We start from the raw sequence: 26,913 nt of genomic DNA on the forward strand, positions 1-26,913 counted from the left end.
ACCCCAACCGGTGCTCTAGGCTAGTTTTTAACAGTAGATGGTGCTCTAGGCTATTTTTTAACAGCAGTTGAATCTCTAGGCAGACCGCTGATACAAACTAGCCTAGAGCGCTGTCTGCTGTTGGAAACTAGCCTAGAGTGTCGTCTGTTAGGCTTGTTTTTAACAGCAGATGGTGCTCTAAGCTAGTGTTTAACAGCAGACGACACTCTGGGCTAGTTTTTAACAGCAGATTGCACTCTATATGCTGGTATTTGCTGTTACAAACTAGCATAGAGCACGTCTGCTGTTACAAACTAGCCTAGAGCGCCGTCTGTTGTTAAAAACTAGCCTAGAGCGCCACCTGCTGTTAAACACTAGCCTAGAGCGCAGTCTGCTGTTAAAAATTATCCTAGAGCACCACCTGCTGTTAAACACTAGCCTAGAGCGCCGTCTGCTGTTACAAACTAGCCTAGAGCGCCGTCTGTCGTTAAAAGTAGCCTAGAGCACCACCTGCTGTTAAAACTAGCCTAAAGCACCATCTGCTGTTACAAAATAGCCTAGCGTGCCATCTGTTGTCAAAAACTTGCCTAGAGTGCCACCTGCTGTTAAACACTAGCCTAAAGCGGTGTCTGCTATTACAAATTAGCCTAGAGTGTTGTCTGTTGTTAAAAACTAGCCTAGAGCATCATCTACTGTTAAAACTAACCTAGAGTGTCATCTGCTGTTATAAACTAGCCTAGAGCGCTGTCTGCTGTTACAAATTAGCCTAGAGCACCACCTGCTGTTAAACGCTAGCCTAGAGCGCCATCTGCTGTTACAAACTAGCACAGAGTGCCATCTGCTGTTAAACACTAGCCTAGAGCACCACCTGCTGTTAAACGCTAGCCTAGAGCGCCATCTGCTGTTACAAACTAGCACAGAGTGCCATCTGCTGTTAAACACTAGCCTAGAGCACCACCTGCTGTTAAAAATAGCCTAGAGCGCCGTCTGCTGTTACAAACTAGCCTAGACCGTCGTCTACTATTAAAATTAGCCTGGAGCGCCCTCTGCTGTTATAAACTAGCCTAGAGCTCTGTCTGCTGTTAAAACTAGTCTAGAGAGCAGTCTACTGTTAAAACTAGCCTAGACCGTCTTCTACTATTAAAACTAGCCTAGTGTCATCTGTTGTTATAAACTAGCCTAGAGCGCTGTCTACTGGTAAAAACTAGCCTAGAGCGCCATCTGCTGTTATAAACTAGCCTAAAGTGCCATCTACTGTTAAAATTAGCCTAGAGCACCATCTGCTGTTAAAAAGTAGCTTAGAGCGCCGTAAAAAACTAGCATAGACTGTCAAATGTCACAAGTTTTACACTGTTGTCCGAGCAGAATACTATCCCCCTAACACTTTATGCACATCACAGTCACAGAATGAAAATGATTAACATGGAAACAGACTGTATTCTGCTGCAGAAGGTATTTAAGACATGCTGTTACAAACTCCACTATACTCCAGGTCCAAATGAAACTGATTCAGGGGTTGACATTCATGGCACAGACAAGCAGCACGCAAGACAAAGCCACAGTCAGGACTACAAATGTCTTTATCTGTTGTGTGTGATGAGAGTGAAGATTGTGTGTGTTTAAATGTCAGCCATAGAGAACAGTGTGTGTGTGTGTTTGTCACTCACCCACGGCCAGTAAGGGCTGGTAGTGGTTGATGTTTTTGGTGGTGAGCGGAGGGCACATCCTCAGGGAGAATGGAGGCAAAGGCAGGCCAGAGAGCAGACCTGTCAACAGGAACTTCAGATGCACTTCCTTCTGGTCAGCCAGGGGTCGCGGAGAGTCCACTCCAGGAATCAGACTGTGACCTGGAAACATCACATCATTGATCCAACACCATCCACTTGTGTTAAGTCTGACATCACATGAAGCAGCTTCTGGATCCAAGAGGATATCAAATTGTATAGGGAGGCTTAACAAATGGTAATAAACATTTATAAAGCGATGCAATACTTTGGAAAATCACTATCGCAATATATATATATATTATTATTATTATATTATTATAATAATATTAATATTCTGGTTCTTCTGAGTGTGCCAGTTTAGGTTCAGTTTAAAACACAATTCAGATTGTTTTATTATATTGTGTTAAAAAGTGTCATGTTGGGGGCGTGTCCACAGTTCGCTGATTTATGGGTGTGTTGCTTCACATGTAAATTAGTTTCGGCTTCCCGCCAACATAACAAGGGGGCGGGGCCATGAGCTCACCCGCTCTGCGTTTGCAACAGTCTGACAGACAGATGGAGGAGAATGAGGATCACCATTCAGTCGTACATGTACGACTCTGACACAGACCAAGCAGAGAGTACAAAATCATTTGTGTCTTTGTACAGTTTTACAGCCAACTGTGTGCTAGTTTCAAGTGCCGAGCTTGTACACAGAAACTAATAACCACGCACACTGAATTAACTTTGACTGAGGCACCGGATGCGCCGCTCGAAGCCGCGACACGGCACACCAGACACTCTCTGTAGCGCGGCAGATACATGAAGTGTCCTGAATCGTCGCGCCACGCATTTCTGAATTCTGAACATAGGTTTCTGCAGCGGTCCGTGGCGCCCAGCCGTCGACTTGAGTGTACCCTGATAGAAACCGATGTTTAGAGTTCTAAAACGCATGCTAGTTAAGATCACAGGGAGCTTCTGTGATCGCGAGAAATGCAAACGGCTGAAGTATAAGGTAGACTCAATGAGAAGTACACACGTTTGCAAACCTACCTAAAGATACAACCAATAATTCCGATTAGAGCGATAATGTGGAGAATATTGATCTTGTGTTGAGCCCAATGAGCCTTGCATCTAAAAATAGAGCTAGGGTGTTCCTTTAGTGATATCGCTCCGACTCACGCTGGAAATGGCAGACGTGAATCAACAAACTGAGGATATGATGACGCGCCTGTCAATCAATATTGGTGGGCGGGGGGACCGCTCTCCTACGTAAAGTTGCGGTCGGTTTGAAAACCGCTCCAATTGGTCCACCGTTTTTTATGTTGTTAAATTGAAAAAAAAAAGCACTGGGTGTGTTTATATCACCCCAATATGACGGTCTATACACCATACATGCACATATGTCTGTCCAAACAGCTTGAAAAGTAGATTTTTTTTACCATAGGTGCCCTTTAAATGAATAGTTTCTCAATTCATCAAAGTAGTGGCTTAGACCCTTAATACTCCATACATCACGACTTAACAAACGGATACTGACAAAAACAACAGAGTAGATCTTTGAAACTCTCATAAATACCAAAGAGAGAGCATAGACACGAAATCCAGATCATGTGAAAAGTATGAGGCGTGTGGTTTCATTCATCATTTTCAATGGGCTTTCAATGCACACTGCATGAACACCATGTGCACGTCGCTTCCTATTTTGGCGAGCCTCAATTGGAAATAACCTTACGCTTTTTGACATCCCTTCTAAGCTCTCAGCTACCACATTATAATATACGAATAGCGCTTCATACCGAATTTGTTTAATCATTATTGACAAAAATGTACTCGCTGGAACTGATGAACTTCTTCAGACTCAATCTCCCTTATAAAAGAATTGCAAGAATCTATTATATCCTGGCTTGTGTTCGCCATCAAATCTCTTGAGCAAACCTGCAAAGTCTACGTTGCGTTCAGGGTTATAGAGTGTCTGTGAAATATTGAGCTCTTATTCATTGTGGCTTCTTTGTAAAGGAAAACTGGGAAACGTCAACAAAGAGCATTCATTTACGCTGTGCTGTCTGAAGAATGGATTGGTGTGGCATAATTAAAGCAGGCCTCCACAATACTGTAGTATAAACAAACTACAAAAAAGAGGAAGAGATAATTATGATATTGTAACAAAGTCATTGTAATTTGTTCTGATTAAAACGGTTTGCCAAGCTACACCTGACTTTAAATGTATTTTAACTGTATCTGATTTAATTGCAGCCAGTCAGCTGGATTTTACATTTACATACAGCCTGCAAAAGGGTGATAATTAAAGGCAAAAGGACCATAACAATTAGAACATAATTGTAATTTAATTTATATATATATATATATATATATATATATATATATATATATATATATATATATATATATATATATATATATATATATATATATATATATTATTTACTTCTTTAATTTTTTTATTTATTTTATATTTTAAATTTTATTTCATCACCAAATGACCTACATTTTATGTGTTTGATTTAAAATATCCGGTGTTGTTTACCTCGATGATGCATTGATACCTTAACATGATGCATTGAAAACCAACATTTTTTTCTAAATGCTGAATGCATTAAAATAAACGTCTTGCAAAAAAACTTTATATAAATATATATAATATACTTATTAATTATTACTTTTATTTTATAAGCGAATATAAGCTAATTAATACTACTACTAACACTAATACTACCAATACAACTACTACTAATAAAAACACTCATATATGCACTAGACACTTTCTGACAATCATTACATAATATCTCTAAAAAAAATATTATGCATTTCTGAGTGCGCCTTACACAGGTGAGTGGGCTTGACAAACCACCTCTAGAAACACTCTTCTCTCCTTATGCACCAGGCACTGTACTTAAACTCCATCTTACAAGGAATCAATAAGGAAAACAATGTTTACTTGTGAATGTACCACAAATCATGTTGCACTACTTACATTTTTAACCTTAAATACCCTAAATATTGCACAATATTGTTTCTGTTTTATGTAATGTAGTTGTATAATCTGTCTTATGTTATGTAGTTAACTATTTATAGCATATGTATAGTAAGTAGTTCACTATGTTAGAATATATAAGTTTAAAATAGCTCTTACATGCAGTGTTGTGTTCATATTTATGATTATGTATATTTAAGGGGAGCCGCTTTTAGGTGGGGGGGTTGGGGGGAGTTAGGAATATTCTAAGGGCCTATACATTTCTGGGGCCGCGAAACCACCCCCCCCCCCTCTTAACTATCAGCCGCGATACCAACTCCTCCACCCGCTCTTCAATATCAAGTAGTCAGAGGGCCCATGGCGGCCAACAGCGCCCCTGCCTGCAAGACAGGACATTTCATTACATTGTACACTACCTGACAAAAGTCTTGTCATCAATGCCAGTTGTAAAAGCAACAAATAATATCTTGACTTCTAGTTGATCATTTGGAAAAGTGTCAGAAGGTGGATTTTTCTGCTGAATCATCTGTTGATCTGCATCCCAATCATCACAAATACTGCAGAAGACCTACTGGAACCCACACGGAGCCAAGATTCTCATAGACCTCAGTCAAGTTTGGTGATGGAAAAGTCATGGTTTGGGGTTACATTCAGTATGGGGGCGTGCGAGAGATCTGCAGAGTGGATGATCAACATCAACAGCCTGAGGTATCAAGACATTTGTGCTGCCCATTACATTACAAACCACAGGAGAGGGCGAATTCTCCAGCAGGATAGCGCTCCTTCTCATACTTCAGCCTCCACATTAAAATTCTTGAAAGCAAAGAAGGTCAAGGTGCTCCAGGATTGGCCAGCCCAGTCACCAGACATGAACATTATTGAGCATGTCTGGGGTAAGATGAAGGAGGAGGCGTTGAAGATGAATCCTAATCTTGATAAGCTCTGGGAGTCCTGCAAGCAAGCTTTCTTTGCCATTCCAGATGACTGTGTGATTTGAGTCACTAAATAATTCCTAAAAATATATATATGACTGTCAACATCTCAAAAAGTGTGTTTTGGTGTTTCATGACCCTTTAAACAAACAACCGCAGTTATTTTTTTGAGTATAATAAGTATAATTTCACATGTTTTCAGAAAGTAAAAAAAAGATTGACAAACTACTTGTAGAAAGACTCTTCTCTCCATATGCACCAGACACTTTTCTTTGCCTTTCTTTCCGCCCCACACACAGAAAGCAGCTCTTTAAAGCCGTTCAATGCCAATGATTAAAGACCTAGCAGGAGATAAAGCAGCCCACAGACTACGAGTGTTATCAGTGACGGCCTTCTAGGGAGAAAAATAAGATGCGTAGATACTGTAAAGTCTTCAAGGACAAAGACAGACTGAAGCTTCAGGGTCTTGGAAATATATCTCCAAATCAAAACCAGCGACTGGGAGACTGAAGCTGGAGATGGTTTAAATGTGTTATTTTTAGGAGCCAGGAGACAGAGGAAATGGGATGTGTGTGAGAGTGTGTGGGTGGACGGCTATCTTACCAATCATTGAATTCAGAGAAAGATCCGGGATGCATTTCTGATTCTGACGTAAAGGCGTCCCGCAGAAATTCACCGCAGAGTACAGAGGAGGCAAGCCGGAACTGAGAAAAAGAACACATACTGAGGGTGAATCCAATGAAACATGCCTTTTTTGGGATATAATTTGGCTGTGTGCAACTATTACTATTTAAAAAAAAAAACAAGCATATCAACACTTTACAATAAGGTTGTATTTGAATATGTATACAATAAACAACTGTATTTTCATTTATTAACATGAACAAATGATGAACAATATATGTATTACAGTATTTGTTCATGTTTGTTAATGAAAATACAGTTGTTTATTGTTAGTTTATTAGTTCATTTAGGAGTTAACACATGCTGCATTTAATATATTTGTTAACAAGTATGGGTTTGGATGTTAATAATGCATTAGTATATGCTAAATTAAGATTAATAAATGCCGTACAAGTATTGTTCATAATTAGTTTATGTTAGTAAATACATTAATTAATTAAATCTTGTAAAAGTTGTGTTGAAAGAGAAAATGTAGAGTTGAAGGAGAACCACTGAGATACCTCAAAGCACAATGATGCTTTAAAAAGGCCACTTTATTAGGTACACCTTACTAGTACCGGGTTGGACCCCCTTTTGCCTTCAGAACTGCCTTAACCCTTCCTGGCAAAGAGTCAACAAGGTACTGGAAATATTTCTTAGAGATTTTGCTCCATATTGACATCCATATAGCATCACGCAGTTGCCGTAGATTTGTCGGCTGCACATCCATGGTGCCAATCTCCCATGATGCCGATCTGGTTACTGTGGAGGCCATTTGAGTACAGTGAACTCATTGTCATGTTCAAGAAACCAGTCTGAGATGATTCACGCTTTATGACATGGTGTGTTATCCTGCTGTAAGTAGCCATCAGCTGCCTTCGCAGCTCCACCGGCGAGAGCGTCAAAGTTCGCTACGTTAATCTCATTTTTAGAGGGGCCGTTGCAGCATATTAGCAAATCAGTTACATTCCCGCATTGAAGAAGTGCTTTCTATATTGAAAACGTTGCGAATATTTTATCAATTTGATTTAACAATGGAAGATTAAGTTGTTGCATGTGCTGTGGCTTTACTCCACTTATCCAATACGTGTTCATATGTCTGAAATATTCTAAAGTCATTTTAGTTAGAATAAGATTCCTGCTTTTTTTAAAAGAACAAAATATATATAACATTAATGCACATCAGTAACTCGCCAGTAACTTTTTTAATGTATATCCCTGTAAGAAAACATTGTAAACAATTGAAAATCTGGCGATGGAAATAATCAAACCCTTGCAAACAACCGTGGTCGAAACAGGACTGTGTTCTCTGGACTCTTCTCAAGCAGACTTCAACATTCCTACTGCTTACCACCGAACCCCGTCATAGCTCATTACCGTAAAGCTGACTTGATTCCAACTCTCCTTGATGCCCACTCTGGCGAAGATGCATCGTGCAGCTCCTTGCTGCTTATCGCCACTGGCTCCCTTTGAAAATGAATGACTTCCGGCTACTTTGACGCTCTCGCTGCTTTCGATGTGAACGCTCAATTCTTTTGAGTTTAGGTGAAGGTGCGAATATTTAATACTGCTTTTTCAAGATACAAGTATCAAAGACTATTGAATACACAAGACATGTAACTCGTATACTTTTTAATGGGGAAAAGTGTAACCGTCAATATGGCAAATGAAGCCCCGCCTTCTAGTACAGGAGCCAATCAGCAATCACTATATGGTGAATAAAGTCCGCCTTCTAGTACAGGAGCCAATCAGGAATCACTATATGGTGAATAAAGTCCGCCCTCTAGAACAGGAGCCAATCAGCGATCACTATATGGTGAATAAAATCCGCCTTTTAGTACAGGAGCCAATCAGCAATCACTATATGGTGAATAAAGTCCGCCTTCTAGCACAGGAGCCAATCAGCGATCACTATATGGTGAATAAAGTCCGCCTTCTAGCACAGGAGCCAATCAGCGATCACTATATGGTGAATAAAGTCCGCCTTCTAGAACAGGAGCCAATCAGCGATCACTATATGGTGAATAAAGTCCGCCTTTTAGTACAGGAGCCAATCAGCGATCACTATATGGTAAATAAAGTCCGCCTTCTAGCACAGGAGCCAATCAGCGATCACTATATGGTGAATAAAGTCCGCCTTCTAGCACAGGAGCCAATCAGCGATCACTATATGGTGAATAAAGTCCGCCTTCTAGCACAGGAGCCAATCAGCGATCACTATATGGTGAATAAAGCCCGCCTTCTAGTACAGGAGCCAATCAGCAATCGCTATATGGTGAATAAAGTCCGCCTTCTAGTACAGAAGCCAATCAGCTATCACTATATGGTGAATAAAGTCCGCCTTCTAGTACAGGAGCCAATCAGGAATCACTATATTGTGAATAAAGTCCGCCTTCTAGAACAGGAGCCAATCAGCGATCACTATATGGTGAATAAAGTCCGCCTTTTAGTACAGGAGCCAATCAGCGATCACTATATGGTGAATAAAGTCCGCCTTCTAGCACAGGAGCCAATCAGCGATCACTATATGGTGAATAAAGTCCGCCTTCTAGCACAGGAGCCAATCAGCGATCACTATATGGTGAATAAAGTCCGCCTTCAAGTACAGGAGCCAATCAGCGATCACTATATGGTGAATAAAGTCCGCCTTCTAGCACAGGAGCCAATCAGCTATCACTATATGGTGAATAAAGTCCACCTTCTAGTACAGGAGCCAATCAGCAATCGCTATATGGTGAATAAAGTCCGCCTTCTAGCACAGGAGCCAATCAGCGATCACTATATGGTGAATAAAGTCCGCCTTCTAGCACAGGAGCCAATCAGCGATCACTATATGGTGAATAAAGTCCGCCTTCAAGTACAGGAGCCAATCAGCGATCACTATATGGTGAATAAAGTCCGCCTTCTAGCACAGGAGCCAATCAGCGATCACTATATGGTGAATAAAGTCCGCCTTCTAGTACAGGAGCCAATCAGCGATCACTATATGGTGAATAAAGTCCGCCTTCTAGCACAGGAGCCAATCAGCGATCACTATATGGTGAATAAAGCCCGCCTTCTAGTACAGGAGCCAATCAGCGATCACTATATGGTGAATAAAGTCCGCCTTCTAGTACAGGAGCCAATCAGCGATCACTATATAGTGAATAAAGTCCGCCTTCTAGCACAGGAGCCAATCAGCGATCACTATATGGTGAATAAAGTCCGCCTTCTAGCACAGGAGCCAACCAGCGATCACTATATGGTGAATAAAGTCCGCCTTCTAGCACAGGAGCCAATCAGCGATCACTATATGGTGAATAAAGTTTGCCTTCTAGTATAGGAGCCAATCAGCGATTGCTATAGAATGATGATACTCCAGGGGAGGGGCTCGGACCAGACGTGAGTTTCTGCAGATTTTGTGTGATACGAACATTTAGAAATGAAACTAAAGAGACAGCTGTTGTTTAATTTGATTGGTTATTCGTTATATGAAATGTAATCGTAAGCTTGGCAAGTAGTTTTGGAGAATTTGATGTTTACCAATTCAAACAGAATGCCCGAGCATACTGCCCGAGAGGCGTTTCAAAGATGGCCGCTAAGTGAAATGACTTGCCTTAATGGGACTTTGCTAGTATTCAGCTTCAAGTGACATTTAAAGGCTTAACTTGGTTATTATATTAACTAGGTTTATATTATAATAAGTCAGGTTAATTAGAAAAGTAAATAAATAAATAAATAAATTAATTAATTAATTAATTAATAATAAATTAATTAATAAATTAATAAATTAATAAATCTTAAGATGAAATTGTCCTTAAAATTGTTTAAAAAATGATTTTATTCTTGCCAAACTAAAGAAACTTTTAAAGAAAATACTCTGAAAATTGTTATACATTATTTGGGAAATTCATGTAAAAGAGCACAAATTTTTCCCTTAAATTTGACATTACTTCTTAAAACAAGAGAAGAATTTTTGCTGGTCAAGAAAATGCTCCTTGATATATGGATTTTTCGATTTTTCGACTAGAAACAAGACGAAAACTAAGTAGGAAAAGGATTTTTTGATATATTTAAAGAACTGTACCTCAGGTTGGATGAAGATTTACTGGCATGAGCCTTGAGTTCCCACAGCATCACCCTTCCATCACTGACCACCAGCACGGCCTTGTTCTCATTGACAGGACAGATGACCACTCGATAGGGACGCACGGTCTTAGTCACGCGGATGGCATCGCACTGGGAACGGAGATCGTACACCAACTCTTGGGAATTCTGCTCTGGATCAGTCACTGGAAAAACAGAAGTGCTCATGGGTTTTAAGGGGATCTATTATGAATCTTTTACTGAAAGAGACTCGTGTCTATCTGTCACTAAAATATAATCAATATTATTATATCAGAACATCACACGATGTCTGCAGAAGCTGTTTTTGGAGGAGACAAGCAGACATTATCACTGTGTTTGCCCTGGCACGCATGCACGCACGCACGCACGCACGCACGAATGAATGAATGAGCATTAGAAAAATGATAGATTGTTGTACTGTTGGCGGTTCACTTCTGTTATTTGGTACGATTGCATTTACACCAATAGTGAACCGGATCAGAGTCCAGGCGGACTCGGGTACAGTTCACAGGTGTGCATCCGAGTTCAGAAGACACGTTCACACTAGCTAAATGTACAGTACTCTTACATCAATCGAACCTGAGTGTGGACTAAAAGTGCTAGTGTGAAAGCACCCTAAAAGAGCGAAGACTTTCACCAGGAAGACAAAAATATTATGGGAAATACTGTAAAATTTGTATTGTTCTGTTAAAAATCACTTGAGAAATATTTGGGAAAAAATACGCATAATTTAGCCTTAAACTGTAGATGGTCTTTTGTTTTTTCTTTCTATGAGTTCTTACAGCTGATTCTCACTGAGTTCTGCTCATATGCTGTGCTTTACAGTGTTCAACTGTGACCTTATCAGTGAGAAGTATTCAAATAAAGAGTGTAAGTCACCTTTTGGAGAGTCTGTCCTTTTATTAAGCCAGGAAGCAACATATTTAAAGGAAAGTATGACTTGCCTGTTTCATTTGGTGAAGGTGTTGTGGAGCGACACACACGCAATGTGATGCAACCGTTCTCATGGAGGCAGTAGAGCGCATCTCTCTGAGCACAGGGGATCACCTACACACACACACACACACACACACACACACACGCACACACGCACGCACGCACGCACGCACGCACGTACGCACGCACGCACACAGACAAAAACACACAAAGTTTTCAATGTTTCCAGAGTCAAAAATTCAACATCATATAAATTACTCAAATATCTTTGAAAAAAATATTAAAAGAGAGGATGCGTAATACATATAAAACATAACATCTTAAATAACTGCACTTTAATTTACTGATATTTATTAAATTTAGTAAATAAATTCAACTATTACATGTTATTTCTATTGTTAGTCCCATTCATTTTTTAAAAAAAAGTTCAACTAAACTTGAATCGTCTTCATAGAATTTAACACTCAAAGTTGGCATGATATCTCTCTCTACATTTCTATCTATATTATTATTATTTTTTCAGTTGTGTTGTATGTATAAAAGACTTCTGAAACTTGGGGCTTGATTTGGTCCACGGAAGTAAATAATAAAATAAGAAAATTAATAACATTAATAATAATAGTAATAACAATATTAAGAAATAATAATAATATTAATAAATAATAATAATAATAAGAAGAAGAAATAATAAGAAATAATAATAATAATTATAATAATTATAACAATATTGAGAAATAATAATAATAATAATAAGAAGAATATCAAGAAATAATAATAATAATAATAATAATAATAATAATAATAATAATAACAACAATATTAAGAAATAATAATAATAATAACAATATTAAGAAATAATAATAATAATAATAATAATAATATTAAGAAATAATAATAATAATAATAATAATATTAAGAAATAATAATAATAATAATAATAATAATAATAATAAGAATAAGAAATAATAATAACAACAATAATATTAAATAATGATAACAAAATTAAGAAATAATATCATAATAATAATAATAATATTAAGAAATAATAATAATAATAATAATAATAATAACAATATTAAGAAATAATAATAATAACAATAATAATAAATAATGATAACAATATTAAGAAATAATAATAATATTATAATAATAATAATAATAACAATAATAACAATATTAAGAAATAATAATAATAACAATAATAATAAATAATGATAACAATATTAAGAAATAATAATAATAATAATGATAATAATAATAATAATAATGTTTTTGGAAAACACAATGTATATGTATAACTCATTAATTTTTGAGAGAACTGTTTAACTGTCTGTGTGTACACTCAATATTATAAATAAAGTGTTTTTTGGGGGGGAGAGAATTTGGGATCTGATAACAGATGAACTAGGGCAAATGTGTGAGCTTTTTGAGTGTGTGTGTGAGTGTGTGTGTGTGTGTGTGTGTGTTATTGGCTTATGCCAGGCTCCCACGGTCAGCCTAGATTCAGAGTATGAGGGCCTGCAGCTGCGCCATCAGTCATGCAAATTGCCTTCCTGACAAGTGCTTTATAACACTTAATGTGCCTGTGTGTGTGTGTGTGTGTGTGTGTGTGTGTGTGTGTGTGTGTGAGAGAGAGAGAGCATGTTTCCCAGAACTCTGATTGAGAGAAGATCTGTAAGCTTTAAACACATTTTAATTCACAGAAACACAGATCTGAAGTCAGTGGTCTCATCTATTGCACAAAGATGCTCAAAAACACATATAACTGGATCATTGTGTATATATATATATATATATATATATATATATATATATATATATATATATATATATATATATATATAGTCTGCAAATTTCTGGGAATTACCGCCACAAAAACTTTAATTTTTTATTTTTTTTTTTTAAATCGCAAAAACAAAAAAAACAAAAAAAAAAAAAAAAAAAAAAAAAAAAAAAATCACAAAATAAATTGTGAAAAACTAGGGGGTCTGAATAATAATACTGAACCACTGTGATGATGGAATTTGGCTGAGGGATTTTAGAACGAGCTAAACAACATTTTAGGTATTTTATAATGTGCTCACTCCACTAGTTTGTCCATTGATGCCGTCCATCGCACACATTTTAATCATCACATGATCTGTTCAAACAAAATGACATGACTTTAATTTCCATTAATCATTGCCCTAATGCGATATTCCAAAAGTAGGAAAGAGATGGATAAATTTATTAATTAATTATATGATAAATTTATTAATTAAATATATATATATATAGCTATTGTTATATATAGTATGTTTGTAGTCAGTTATTAAAAACAGGGGCCAGATTCATGAAGATTTCCTAGTTTTAAAAAATCTTTAAAAAAAAAAAAACATGACTAAATCATTTGTTGTTTGATGTTTCAAAACCACATGTGCATTTCATGTATCCCTCATGTGACACAGATACTTTTTTTAAGTACTACTGTAGCGATTATCTGCAAGTAAAGAAGCCCAACGTTTATAATCAGAGAATCAATTCAGACGAAAAGCCCAAGAGCCAAAAAAAAGACAGAGTAATCCAGAAAGTCCTGGAAGCAGCAGCTACAGTTGTTGCAGAAAAAAACAATAGTCGATGCACTGCACCGCTATGAATTTTCCTCCCCAGAAGACTCCATTATTGAAAAGCAGGCATGCTGAGGCTTTAATGAAGTTTGCCACATAAAATTTAGAAAAGCCTTGCAAGGATGTAGCCTGAAAGAAAATAAATAAATAAATAAATTCACACCATGCTCCAGGAAAGGATCGTCATTTGGTCATAAAAGTACCAAACAGTGGAGGTCTGTACTGGAAATTGTTGATATGAATGCTCTGAATGACACACAGGTGGAGCTTCTAACTGGAGAACTAAATTTAAAGGTGTCCTATAAAAAAATAAGGCTATACCTAGGCATTGACGAATATTAAGAGTTCAGTACATGGAAATGGCCATACCGTGAGCCTCAAACACCATTGTTTCCTCGTTCTCGTGTATATCATTAATATGCATGCCCCAGGCTGTGTTTCGAGATTATGATAATGATCATTTTCCTCTCTTATTTTTAAGTTTTTATTAAGCTTACTATGTATGTGGGACTTTTATTTTGAAAATGGGAGACACAGCACAGCCAGTGTTTTATGCGTTACTAAGCAACAACACTTTAGAGCTTGTAAGAACGCAAAATGCAGGATATACAGATTATAAATTTAGTCAGCACCATTCTAAAGAGGCATGAGGTGCGTTTATTTCAACACGATCTCACGGCAATTCGTAACTTTTTGATTTAGCAGCTAATTTGTATGAATTTGAATTATCTCATTCAAACAATTTAGTACGATTTCCTCATCCCCCATTGACGGTTGGGTTTAGGGGCGGGGTTGGGTGCCATGCCTCCTTTTTAAAATCGTACATATTCATACAACTGAACTGACAAAACGTAAAATAGTTACATGTCCTCGTGAGATCAGGCTAGTTTATTTGTATATTTTGCTAATTTATTGTGTTTATTTAGAAATTTGCCGGATGTGTTTGTAATTTGAGGTAGCAAAAACATGTAGACTGCTGAGTATTGCGTTTAATGCAAATTTTAACACACATTTAAGCACCGTGTCTTAGCTGACTAAATTTTTTTTCTTTTTATGGGAACATGCGCAACATTCATTTCCCTAGTTCCCTAATGCATCTTATTTTCCTCTTTCTAAAAGCTACCTCTCGTCTGACCTGTCTTCCCCTGAAATGTTTGATGTTTGTGTATGGTCAGGGGGGTCCAATTTCGCTACATGTAAAAGTGTATGTGACCACTAAAGGCTTTTCATCATCATCATCATCATCATCATCATCTAATACAAAAAGTCTAAATTATTCCAACCCAATAGGAAATGGCCATACCATGAGCCTCAAACACCATTGTCTCTTCGTTCTCATGTATATCATTCATTTGCATGGCCCAGGCTGTGTTTTGAGATTATAACAATGATCATTTTCCTCCCTTATTTTTAAGTTTTTATTAAACTTACCATGTATGTGGGATTTTATTTTAAAAGGGGGAGACACAGCAAAGCCAGCCGCATCAGTTTGTTTATGCAAAAGCTCTTTAGGCTAAATGTCAGAAGGCTAAATGCAGGATATACAGATTATAAATTTAGTCAGCACTACCCCGAAGAGGCATAAAGTTTGTTTATTTGTATATTTTGTTAACTTATCGTGTTTATTTGGGAATCTTCCTGATGCGTTTGTAGTTTGTGGAAACACTTCAGCTGTACGTGTTCACATTCCCTCCCAACACACCTGTATGAAGGGCACGCCGGAGCGCTCGATGGCCACCACACCAACAGTCTGGCTGAGCTCCAGGTCCAGGATGAGGATCTCTCTCGGGTACAACAGAAGCATGTGGTTCCTCTTAGACGGCAGATATGAGAGCTGGAGACAGTCATTAAGAGTCACTGCTTCAGCCCTGCACACAAACACAGATCACATTTACAACATCTTTGTCATCTTCAACGTTCAATCTTCAGCTCTTTACATTTTTAAGTCACATCAATAGGCATCTTTATCTATATTTAGGTGTTCTGTTGTAATTGTTCTTGCATTGGAAAACAACTACGGCAACATAATATAGGAAAAAAACAAGTTACTGGCAAACTGCTGCTAGTTTGCTATTATAGATTCTACAGGAAATTGTTAACAGTGTATACTGTATGTACACATACCTATATTATGTAAAAACAAACTTTTATTTTGGATGTGACTAATCTTTGCACAACATTAAATACTTGACTTTTTTCCCCAACACCACTGGCTGAAAAAATGAGTAGGAACATTGCCAACTGTGAATATAGAAGAGAACCCAATCCAGGAGACTCAAAACAAGCAGAATTTTTTTATTGAGACGTGTTGGTTAATCTGCAGTCATACAGCGTCTTCAAGAAGTCCATGTGTCTGCAGAGCCTATTAGAGGTCTGCAGTCTGCGAGTTTTATCACAAGTCTGAATTAAGACAAAGATGTCCTGTCTATATTGTCTTAGGAGGAGGAGAGATGGCTAAACAAAGCATGCAAATTCAGTTTCAGAGTCAGCGGGGTAAATTGGCATATAGGTGTAGAAACTGGCCCAGCTACTGACCACACAAGTTAATCAACAAAATGGTTTCTGTAGCATGAAAGCATGACCCAAAGACAAAGGCAGTCGTTAGCATTTGCAGTACTCTGGCTTAGCCTGTAGTCAGAAAGATAAAGGTAAATGTCCCTCATGGCTGGGCTGTTAATGAAATTATGTAATCGAAAACCAAAGAATATAACTTTTCAGCTATATGTAGATTATTGTTCATTTGAAACTAGATTATATAAATTTATATTCCCACAGTTCCCCCTTTGAGAGTTATTTAAAAACTCTCACAAAATATAAATTTAAAGCCTTCCTAAATCCATTCAATGGCTTCTGTTTGATAACATAGGCCTCATCTTCCAGTCATGTAACTTGAATAAGTTACAGGCACATTTAACTTATTCTGTGTCATTTTCCATATCTACGTAGATGTAATGGTAGATTTCAGAACTGTTCACACGTTTATGACAGTCAGTTGAAATGTCATAAATCCTACATGAAGACACAAAAAAATCATGTAGTTAAACTGTAGATCTTCTGAAAGTCCATGGCTTGTGAATAGAATAACCACCCATCGCTAATCCTCGAGATTACTACGATATTTATAAAAACTAATTATTAAAGGCTACAGTCCCAATGAGTTTAAATAAACCCAATAAAAATTATTACTCACTCGTAGATTGATTAAAGCCATTAAATACAACACAAACACCATGAAGTACTTCTCAGAATATGATATTTCTGCTGAATCATAGGCATGGAATGATAACCAGTTCCAAGGTTTCCCACGGTTTAGAAAAGTTTAAATTTTAACTGCTTCATTTTTTTATTTACAACGTTCCTATGGCATAGGTACATTTTTACATGTTTTATTACAACTATTTTACTTCGTTTTAGTGCAACAGCATCTCCACATCAAGAGCTACTGCTCAGCCCACAATTCAGCAAACATCTGTAAAACACAATCGCTTATAAACCAACATCCAGCATGCTTTAGAGCTGAACGGTGCAGTGGTTTACTATACACCTGACAAAAGTCTTGTCGTCAATGCCCATTGTAAGAACAGCAAATAATAACTTGACTTCTTGTTGATCATTTGTGGAAGAATGTCGATTTTTTTCCCCACTGAATCATCTGTTGATCTGCATCCCAATCATCACAAATACTGCAGAAGACCTACTGGAACCCACATGGAGCCAAGATTCTCATTGAAATCAGTCAAGTTTGGTGAAGGAGAAATCATGGTTTGGGGTTACATTCAGTATGGGGACGTGCGAGAGATCTGCAGAGTGGATGGCAACATCAACAGCCTGAGGAATCAAGACATTTATGCTGCCCATTACATTACAAACCACAGGAGAGGGCAAATTCTCCAGCAGGATAGCGCTCCTTCTCATACTACATCAAAGCTCCTGAAAGCAAAGAAGGTCAAGGTGCTCCAGGATTGGCCAGCCCAGTCACCAAACATGAATATTATTGAGCTATTTGGGGTAAGATGAAGGAGGAGGCATTGAAGATGAATCTAAAGAATCTTGATTAACTCTGGAAGTCCTGCAAGAAGGCTTTCTTTGCCATTCCAGCTGACTTTATTAATCAGTGATTTGAGTCATTGCAGAGATGTATGGATGCAGTCCTCCAAGCTCATGATGGAGTCAGACACAATATAAATTCTGTTTCCACTGCAGCATGACCACATATTCTATACTGGACATTACTGAAGGTTCAGATTTTTGTCTAAGCAAAGTCAGACCTTACTGCCCTAATTAGACAATTCAAAATCAAGGCATGCTCATATTTTACTGTGGTAAAATAAGCGTAATCTAGAGGCCTTTGCCTTTCATATAAGCCACTTCTGATACCAAATGATCTACTAGAAGTCAGGTTAGTATTTGTTGCTCCTAAAACTTCGATAGGTGACAAGACTTTTGTCAGGTAGTGTATATCCAAAGAACAGAAAGATCTCCAAAAATGCCTTTTCAGGCTGTAAAGAAATCACTGTTGTTGAAACTAATGAAGACAGCAGAAGGCAATCATTTATTTGAATTATTTTCCCTGACATGTTTACTGGTACAAAATATTATAGAGGCTTCTTAAAATAAATTATTTTGTGTTCAATGGGGGAAGAAAAAGGTTGTTTTTTTACCCAGACAGTTAAAAAGAACAAGTTTTAGAGCAGTAATCACTATATTGTGAAACTGTGATATTTTATGCAAGGTTATTATACCATCAGAATCTTATAACAGCCCATGCCTAGTGAATCAAACACAGTAAAAAAAAAAAGAAGAGAAATGAATGGTTATGAAAAAAAGAAAAAGCCCAGATCTGAAACCTATTGAGATTCAGCACATGTAAGAGAGCCCTCAAACGTCTCACAACTCAAAGAATATGGCTCGGAGGACTGGTCAGAAAACCCACAGAGCCGATGACAGAAGGTGTTTCTCAAAACCGAGCACGTCAGGTTTAGACTTGCATCTCTGCTAGTTTGGACTTGGCAAGTTAGAGTAGCATGAAGCCCTGAAGATGAGAAACACAGTGTGGTTATTGTGCGAATGAAACAGAATTACAGCCGATAGCGTCACTCAGCTTCTTCAGGTTGTTACTGAAAAGGCGGTAACACGTCACAATTAGGATGTATTAGTTAATGTACTTACTACAATGAGCAACACATTTATTACAGTATTTATTCTTCTTTGTTAATGTCAGGTAATGGAAATAACGTTGTTCATTGTTAGCTCATGTTAACACACGGTTCATTAACTAATGTTAATTAATTTGGATTTTTATAATGCATTAGTAAATGTTGAACTATGGCTGAATTTACAATGCATATGTTGATGGTCAATTCTGACTGGATTCATTTTTTACGACCAGATTAAATAATCTTTTAGGAGTCCCTGGTATACGATGCCTGCATTTACACTGCACACGGCAAAAACACCTGGAAAAAAAAAACAGCTGTCATAATAACTTCTCCATTCCTGTAATCTGTTCACAGGGTTTATTTTCTTATTCTGTTTGACAAGTTGCTTTAGTTTATGACAAAAAAGCTCTTATTTGGCTCTCTTCTTTTAATCTAGGCCTTTTTATTTATTTTTTTTAATCAGTAGGCATCTTAATGTAATGTAAAGTGCGACCAAAACGGCTCCTATCTTCATTTAATTGGTACAAAATGCAGCTGCCAGAGTTCTTACCAGGTCTAGAAAATTTGATCACATCACCCCAATTTTATCCTCCTTACACTGGCTGCCTGTTAAGTTTCGTATTGAATTTAAAATATTGCTTCTTACATATAAAGCTTTAAATAATCTAGCTCCTGTTTATCTAACCAATCTTCTGTCTCGCTACAATCCAACTCGCTCTTTAAGGTCTCAAAACTCAGGGCTTCTGGTAGTACCTAGAATAGCAAAGTCGAGTAAAGGAGGTCGAGCCTTCTCATTTATAGCTCCTAAACTCTGGAATAGCCTTCCTGAAAACGTCCGAGGCTCCGACACACTCTCCCAATTCAAAACTAGATTAAAGACCTATCTGTTCAGTAAAGCGTACACTTAGTGCACCACTTAGGGGGCTTCCACACAGGTTATGCATCTTGTTGATATACACTGTGAACAGCAGCTACGCTAATTATTTTCTTTATTCTCCATTTCCACCTGGGGATACTCTTCCCGAGGCCCTCAGACTATGCAGAGTCACTAATTCGATCCAAGACCAACGACGAGATGATCCCAAGGTTTCCATATCCTGGACCGGGCCGTATCCTGAGCAGCTACTGTGATGGTCATGGAAGAGTGGAGAACATGAGACTGATTCCTGTGACGCTCCAGAGACAGACGAGTCTTCGCTGAGGCCAGCTTCCAGCCTCCACCACTAAGACTGCAGCTCTGCACAAGACGTTTGGCCGGTGGAGAAATTAAAATGGTCGTGCCCAACTGAGCCTGGTTTCTCTCAAGGTTTTTTCTCTTCACTTCCGCCTTTAGTGAAGTTTTTTTTCCCTCTCCGCTGTCGCCACTGGCTTGCATGATTCAGGATCTGTAGAGCTGCGCATCGTTGGATTTGCTCTTCAGTGTTTGGACTCTCAGTAGTGATTATTAAACCACACTGAACTGAGCTCAACTGAACTGAACTTAAACACTACAAACTGAACTACACTGTTCCTATTTACTATGATCTTTATGTGAAGCTGCTTAGACACAATCTACATTGTATAAGCGCTACACAAATAAAGGTGAACTGAATTGAATTGAATTAATAAAGGGACTAAGCCGAAAAGAAAATGAATGAATGAATATGTATAAATATGTGTATACATTGTAATTGTATAAAGGTCAAATTAAATACCATGTCTTATATTTTGGTTTTAAAAAGTTGATCAAGCCAAAAGTTTATTATTATTATGAATATAAATATGATAAGCTCTCCCACTGAAAGCTAGCTCAAAACAACCCTCACTTGGCCCATTTCTCCAAAATATCCACGCTAATGTTGTCTCTGGGGGAAGCGTAGATGAAACATAAACAAAAGCGTGTATAAATTACACATGCTGAGATCCAGTTGCTTTCAAAATTCATGAATGATGGATAATAGAAATGTAAAATTACACTTATTTTGGTAAAATAAGCGTAATCTAGAGGCCTTTGCCTTTCATATAAGCCACTTCTGATACCAAATGATCAACTAGAAATCAAGTTATTATTTGTTCTTCCTAAAACTTGGATAGGCGACGACTTTTGTCAGGTAGTGTACACCATACTATACTATATTATACTATACTATACAGTTGTAAATGGACATGTAAAACCATTTCTAGAGAATTTCTCCACTTACTTAAGCCATATTTAGATATCAGAGAACAACTTTAAGATATTGTATGAGTGCATTCTACGGCACCTTTAATACAATACAATTGTATACAGTAAATCTCAAATATTTATCACATTTGATTTACAACATTAGTTCATGTGCAGTCCTAGACACCAAATATTGCAGCGGCCGACTTATTTATATGGCCATTTTCAAACGATCTGGCTTTAAAATGGCAGAACAAGGGAGGTGCGGCACAGAAAAAGTCATGATTAAAGGATTATTTTGTGAAAGAGCAGAAAGTCAGAGACGGCAGGGAGCGTGGGACTCAGATCTGCTCCTACAGACTGAAATTCAGAGCTTATTAGAAACTCTGGTCCTCCATAACGAGACTCTCCTGCGTGCACATTCAGAACACTTTTGGTTACACACAAACACACACACTTCTGCAACCAATTTGTCTTTCAATTTCACACTACAGAAGAAAGTGTGCCCGAATGGAGCCCTCGAGCTCGCGTGGCCTTCAGCTTACAAACAGAGGACAGGCATGAGGCTTCATTTCATAACGAGAGAAAATAAACAGCATACACACTTCCCACAGCGACGGCATCATTAAAACCTAAAGTCAAAGCTGCCACAGCGATCATCCTTGTTTACAAAATTGGTGGGAACGGAGTGGGCAAAGTGAACTGATTAAACGACAGCTAAAAATACACAGGCACCACCTATCAGTAGAGGCATTTAGAATTCTTTGAGACTGTAGCTTGTTATAAATAATTAAAGCCGTTTCAACACATTATGACGCTTTTCTTGGTGATAGCGTTTAAGAAAGTGTATGATGGATTATTAAAGAAATAAGCCTGAGGCGATGCTGGGTTTCTTGGACATGATGCAAGTGTCTCTAAAACCTAGTGTATAGTTTTCCAGAGTCTAATTCGTGCACTTAAATATCAAACATTCATTCATTTTCCTTCAGCTTAGTTTCTATTTCAGAGGTCACCACAGGGAATGAACTGCCAACTATTCCGGAATACGTTGTACACAGTGGATGCCCTTCCAGCCGCAACCCAGCACTGGGAAACACCCATACACTCTCATTCACACACACCTCATACACTATGGCCAATTTTGTTTACCCAATTCACATATAGTGCACGTGTTTGAACTGTGGGGGAAACCGAAGCACCCGGAGGAAACCCACGCCAACATGAGGAGAACAGCTGGCAGCTAGCTCTCTGCAACTCTCACATGGTCGCCCACTGAAGCTAAGCAGGGCTGCGCCTGGTCAGTACCTGAATGGGAGAGCACATGGGAAAGCTAGGTTGCTGCCGGAAGTGGTGTTAGTGAGGCCAGCAGGGCCTGCGGTCTGCGTGGGTCCTAATGCCCCAGTAAAGTGAAGGGGACTCTATACTGCTCAGTGAGCGCCGTCTTTCGGACGAGTTGTTAAACCGAGGTCATGACTCTCTGTAGTCATTAAACCCCGTCATCCTGGCCAAATTTTCCCACTGGGCTGTCCATCATGGCCTCCTAATCATCCCCATATCATAACTGGCTTAATCACTCTGTCTCCTCTCCACCAATCAGCAAGTGTGTGGTCTGGCGCGTCATCCAGGTGGATGCTGCACACATGTGGTGGATGAGGAGATTCCCCCCAATGTGTGAAGCGCTTTGAGTGCTCAGAAAAGTGCTATATAAATGTAAGAAATTATTATTATTATTATTATTATTATTATTATTATTATTATTATTATTATGTTGGATGCAAACACCACACAGAAATGTCAACTGACCCAGCCGGGACTCGAACCAACGACCTACTTGCTGTGAGGCGACAGTGCTAACCACTGAGCCACTGTGTGTTAATAATGTGTAAACTTCTAAAATAACAAAAATAAAAATATACATTGCAAAAATCATAAAATAAAACCACTTAAAGGTGCTGTGTGTAAGTTTTTGACTCTTCTAAAGCATAAAAATACCATAATAATACCATAATAATTATACCATAATATGTTTGCAGATATTTAAGAATCATGCTAAGGGAACATTCTTGTTTATCTGAAAAACAATAAAGTCAGATATTCTGCTTTAAACATGTGTTACGAGCCGTAAAAGCTGTCTTTGTTTTGGTCATTTAAACCGCCCAATGCCAGTTTAGCCAATTATATTTCAGCACCCACGGTTGCCTTGGTGGAAAACTGCGTATTTGATTTAGTCAGTCATAAAGGCTCTCAAAGTATGCGTCTGTGACCCAAATGAGACCTCCGGTGGACAGTAGCAGACTCCGAAATGAGACGCAGATTCACATGTTCCACATGAGGTTATTAATTAACAAATAATATAAATATTACGAATGTAAACATTAGGTGATTTTAAATCTATTAAAGCTCTTAAACTATTAAATTTAGATGCTGAATCACTGATATGGATTGGCTTGTCACAGTTCTAAAGTTCAATTTCAAATGGCTTTTTTATTTTCCAGATCTGAGGTGAACTACCTGCTGCTACTTTCTGATTTATTGCCAGTATATGGCATGTAAAATGGCATTAAACTCACATTATTAGCATTTAACACTGAATAAAGCACATGACGTGTGCCTGAGGTGATCATTGTTAGTTTATCCTGTAATTCAGCTGGAAGAAATAGAAACCGTTTCTAAAATATATATTTCAGGTGTTGGTTAGGACAAAAACTCCTTTTAATACTGAAAATATTCCTTCTACCGCAAGCAGTTGCTTTTATTTAGAACATCACTAAAATCAGCCTTTTGGTATGACAGTCAGCCACACTGCTGTCAGTGTTATCAATCTGGCAACCTGCGCTTGAGTTTGTTTTGAACCAGGTTTGCAATACCTAGTTCAACCACTGGGTGTCAAACTTACACACTGCACCTTTAACCAAAAAGCTTCAGTAATATACTTTGCTCAAACAATTTAAGTTCTGAACGTTTCTCTAAAATAAATGTGAACACATTTTCATATAAAAAATTGTGAATTTTACATGAACATTGTAGTAAAAAAGAAATATTTCATAATACTTACAATTAAGCGACAATAATTTAGTCTAGGAGAAAAAAAGCATTCCAAATGTAATATATATCTATATCTATATCTATCTATATCTATATCTATATATATATATATATATATATAAATACTAAAATTAACTAAAATTAATTAAAATAAGTATAAATAAAGACTTAATTACTAGTGCCATTGCTCCTGTAATCCTCATTTAGTGTTAAGAGGATAGTGAAATTACCTCAGATGCTGTGATTTTGTTTTCTCTATGATTGTGTGCTGTCATTACTGTGTCATAAAATGAATAAATGTCTAAGGAAACTATAGAGATCCCTCCGATGTGCTCAAAAAGAGAGGTTAAATCTCATTTCCAACTCACATTCCTATATTAAATTGGGTGCACATTTACCTATGGATTAACCATTTCTTTAAAAAATCCTAATAAATAGGATTTATAATGAAATAAATTCTTTAAACAACAGATCGTAAGATATAATATAAAGCTTTACCGATCCAAATGAAGACATACAGCAATAATGCATTCTGGCCCTAAAGTTCAGTGTTTCCACGACAACAGTGACAGGGAGCAGCTTGTAATATCTGCGAGCAACTCTTCGACTGTTCATAACCATTAAAAGTGAATTAGCTGCTATTTTCACACTGCAGCACAAATTAAAGCAGCAAATGGTGCTCACAGCTGAGGCACTTCCAACTGCTGTTTTAGAGGAGCAAATGAGTGAAGATCTCCGGCAATTTCACCCAGTTCTTGCTTACAAAAAGCAAAAGCACAAGCAGTGTTTTCTAAAGCAAGCAGAACTGCTGCCGTTGTTCAAAATTAAAATTAGGGTTTGGGAGATAAACTCAAATTACACAGCATGATGAAAAAAGGTGTGCTGTTGAGCTTCACTGTGATCACATTTATGATCATTTTCCTGCTGAAAAGAAATGATGAAATGGGCACACAATGTGAGGGAAAAATAACAGTGTATTTTCTCCTGTCAAGTGTTGTATAAAACAGAGATGCCCTAAAACAAAAAGTGTGGGCTCAAATGTATTTACACGACCACCCAGTTAAATGACTTATAAGTAGGGCCAGACGGAATCTGCGGGCATTTTTTGCTAATTCTGCTGTCACGACCCGGCTCAAAGGCCATGACAAATTAAAGGGAGGACATACACAGGATGGTTTGGTACCGAAAAATATTTATTTAAACATTAAAGAATAAACAAGGGCTCAACTAGCAAAAATCAAAAAGGCTAGCAAAAATCTAATATTAAATCAATTATTAACCAAAGCTAGAAAGAAACAAAACAAAATAAACAGGAGCAAAAGCATGGCTTCCCACAAGCAAACACTGCTGGCTTTTTATAGAGGGGGAAACCATGGCTGTTTCTCAATATGCGTTCTTCAGCGATCTTGCGTCCTCATGTAACGTCATCATCAGCTGCCAGAGTTCAGTTCCAATGCTCAAGACCACAACAACGGAGGACGCGTGAAACTGGCGGATGTTTTCTTGATATCGTGGACGCACCGATGCAGACTTGAGCGCCGAACTCGCTCTAGAAGTACCAGAAGTCATTGCGACTGGGGGTGGGAAGCGCAGCATTTTATTTAGATTTATTATTAAGTAAGAAGTATAAATGTACGACAACGAGCATGGCAGGCACTGCGGGCACGCCGATCACTCGACGCAGAAGTATATATCGCTGAACGTCCATTGTGAAGGAGCTGCAGGTGTGAGTAGGTCACCGGCGGGTGTTCAGGCTGGCCCATGGGATCAATGCGGAGACTTGTTTATCACTTTCAGGAATCAGTCTCATGCTCTCCACTCGTCCACAGCATCTGCTTAGGATATGGCCTGGTCCAGGATTATTAATACCTCTAGAAGTCCTCTATGGTTGGCATCATCTCTTCACAGGTCTTCGTAACCTTTTTTCAATCTCTCGGCAATTCCGAACTTTTTGATTTAGCGGGTAATTCATATTAATTTGCATGATCTCATTCGTATATTTTAGCATGATTTACTTTACTCATGCCCCAATGAGGGGTCGGATTAGAGGTGAAGTTTGGGGCTTTTTAAAATCATACGTTTTCATTTTAATACAATAATAGAGTCATCATAGGGAGATTTAAGCAATACAACCTTTCAATTAAATTAAATTCAATTCATCTTTATTTCTGTAGCGCTTTTACAATGAAGATTGTGTCAAAGCAGCTTAACAAAGAAGTTCAAGTAAATTGAAACTGTGTCAGTCCAGTTTTCAGAGTTGAAGATTAGTTTAGTTCAGTTCAGTGTGGTGTAATTTTCACTGCTGAAAGTCCAAACATTGAGGAGCAAATCCCTCAGCTCCACAAGTCCCAAACCAAGCAAGCCAGTGGCGACAGCGGCGAGGAACAAAATTCACCAATTGACAAAAGTGAAAGGAAAAAACCTTGAGAGAAACCAGGCTCAGTTGGGCACGACTATTTCTCCTCTGGCCAAACTTCTTGCGCAGAGCTGCAGTCTAGGAGGCGGACGTCCATCGTGGAGAAGCTGCAGGTGTGAGTAGGTCATCGGCAGGTGTTCAGGCTGGCCCACAGGTTCAATGCGGAGACTCATCTGTCACTGGGGTCTATCAGGAATCAGTCTCATGCTCTCCCCTCCTCCATGAC

General features: G+C 38.0%; 1 protein-coding gene across 1 annotated transcript in view; it reads right to left on the minus strand.

Annotated features, from left to right (window-relative positions):
• wdr11 (WD repeat domain 11) overlaps positions 1–26,913 on the minus strand; it is a 115,602-nt gene that overhangs the window by 67,427 nt on the left and 21,262 nt on the right. The window contains exons 6-10 of the mRNA XM_056470448.1: positions 15,627–15,792; positions 11,327–11,429; positions 10,342–10,546; positions 6,216–6,316; positions 1,647–1,826 (exon numbers count right to left, since the gene is read on the minus strand). Of these exons, the coding sequence (XP_056326423.1) occupies positions 1,647–1,826; positions 6,216–6,316; positions 10,342–10,546; positions 11,327–11,429; positions 15,627–15,792 (755 nt within the window). The remainder of the gene's footprint in view (positions 1–1,646; positions 1,827–6,215; positions 6,317–10,341; positions 10,547–11,326; positions 11,430–15,626; positions 15,793–26,913) is intronic.

This window comes from Danio aesculapii, chromosome 13 (genome assembly GCF_903798145.1).
Source record: "Danio aesculapii chromosome 13, fDanAes4.1, whole genome shotgun sequence".
Taxonomy (NCBI): Eukaryota; Metazoa; Chordata; class Actinopteri; order Cypriniformes; family Danionidae; genus Danio; species Danio aesculapii.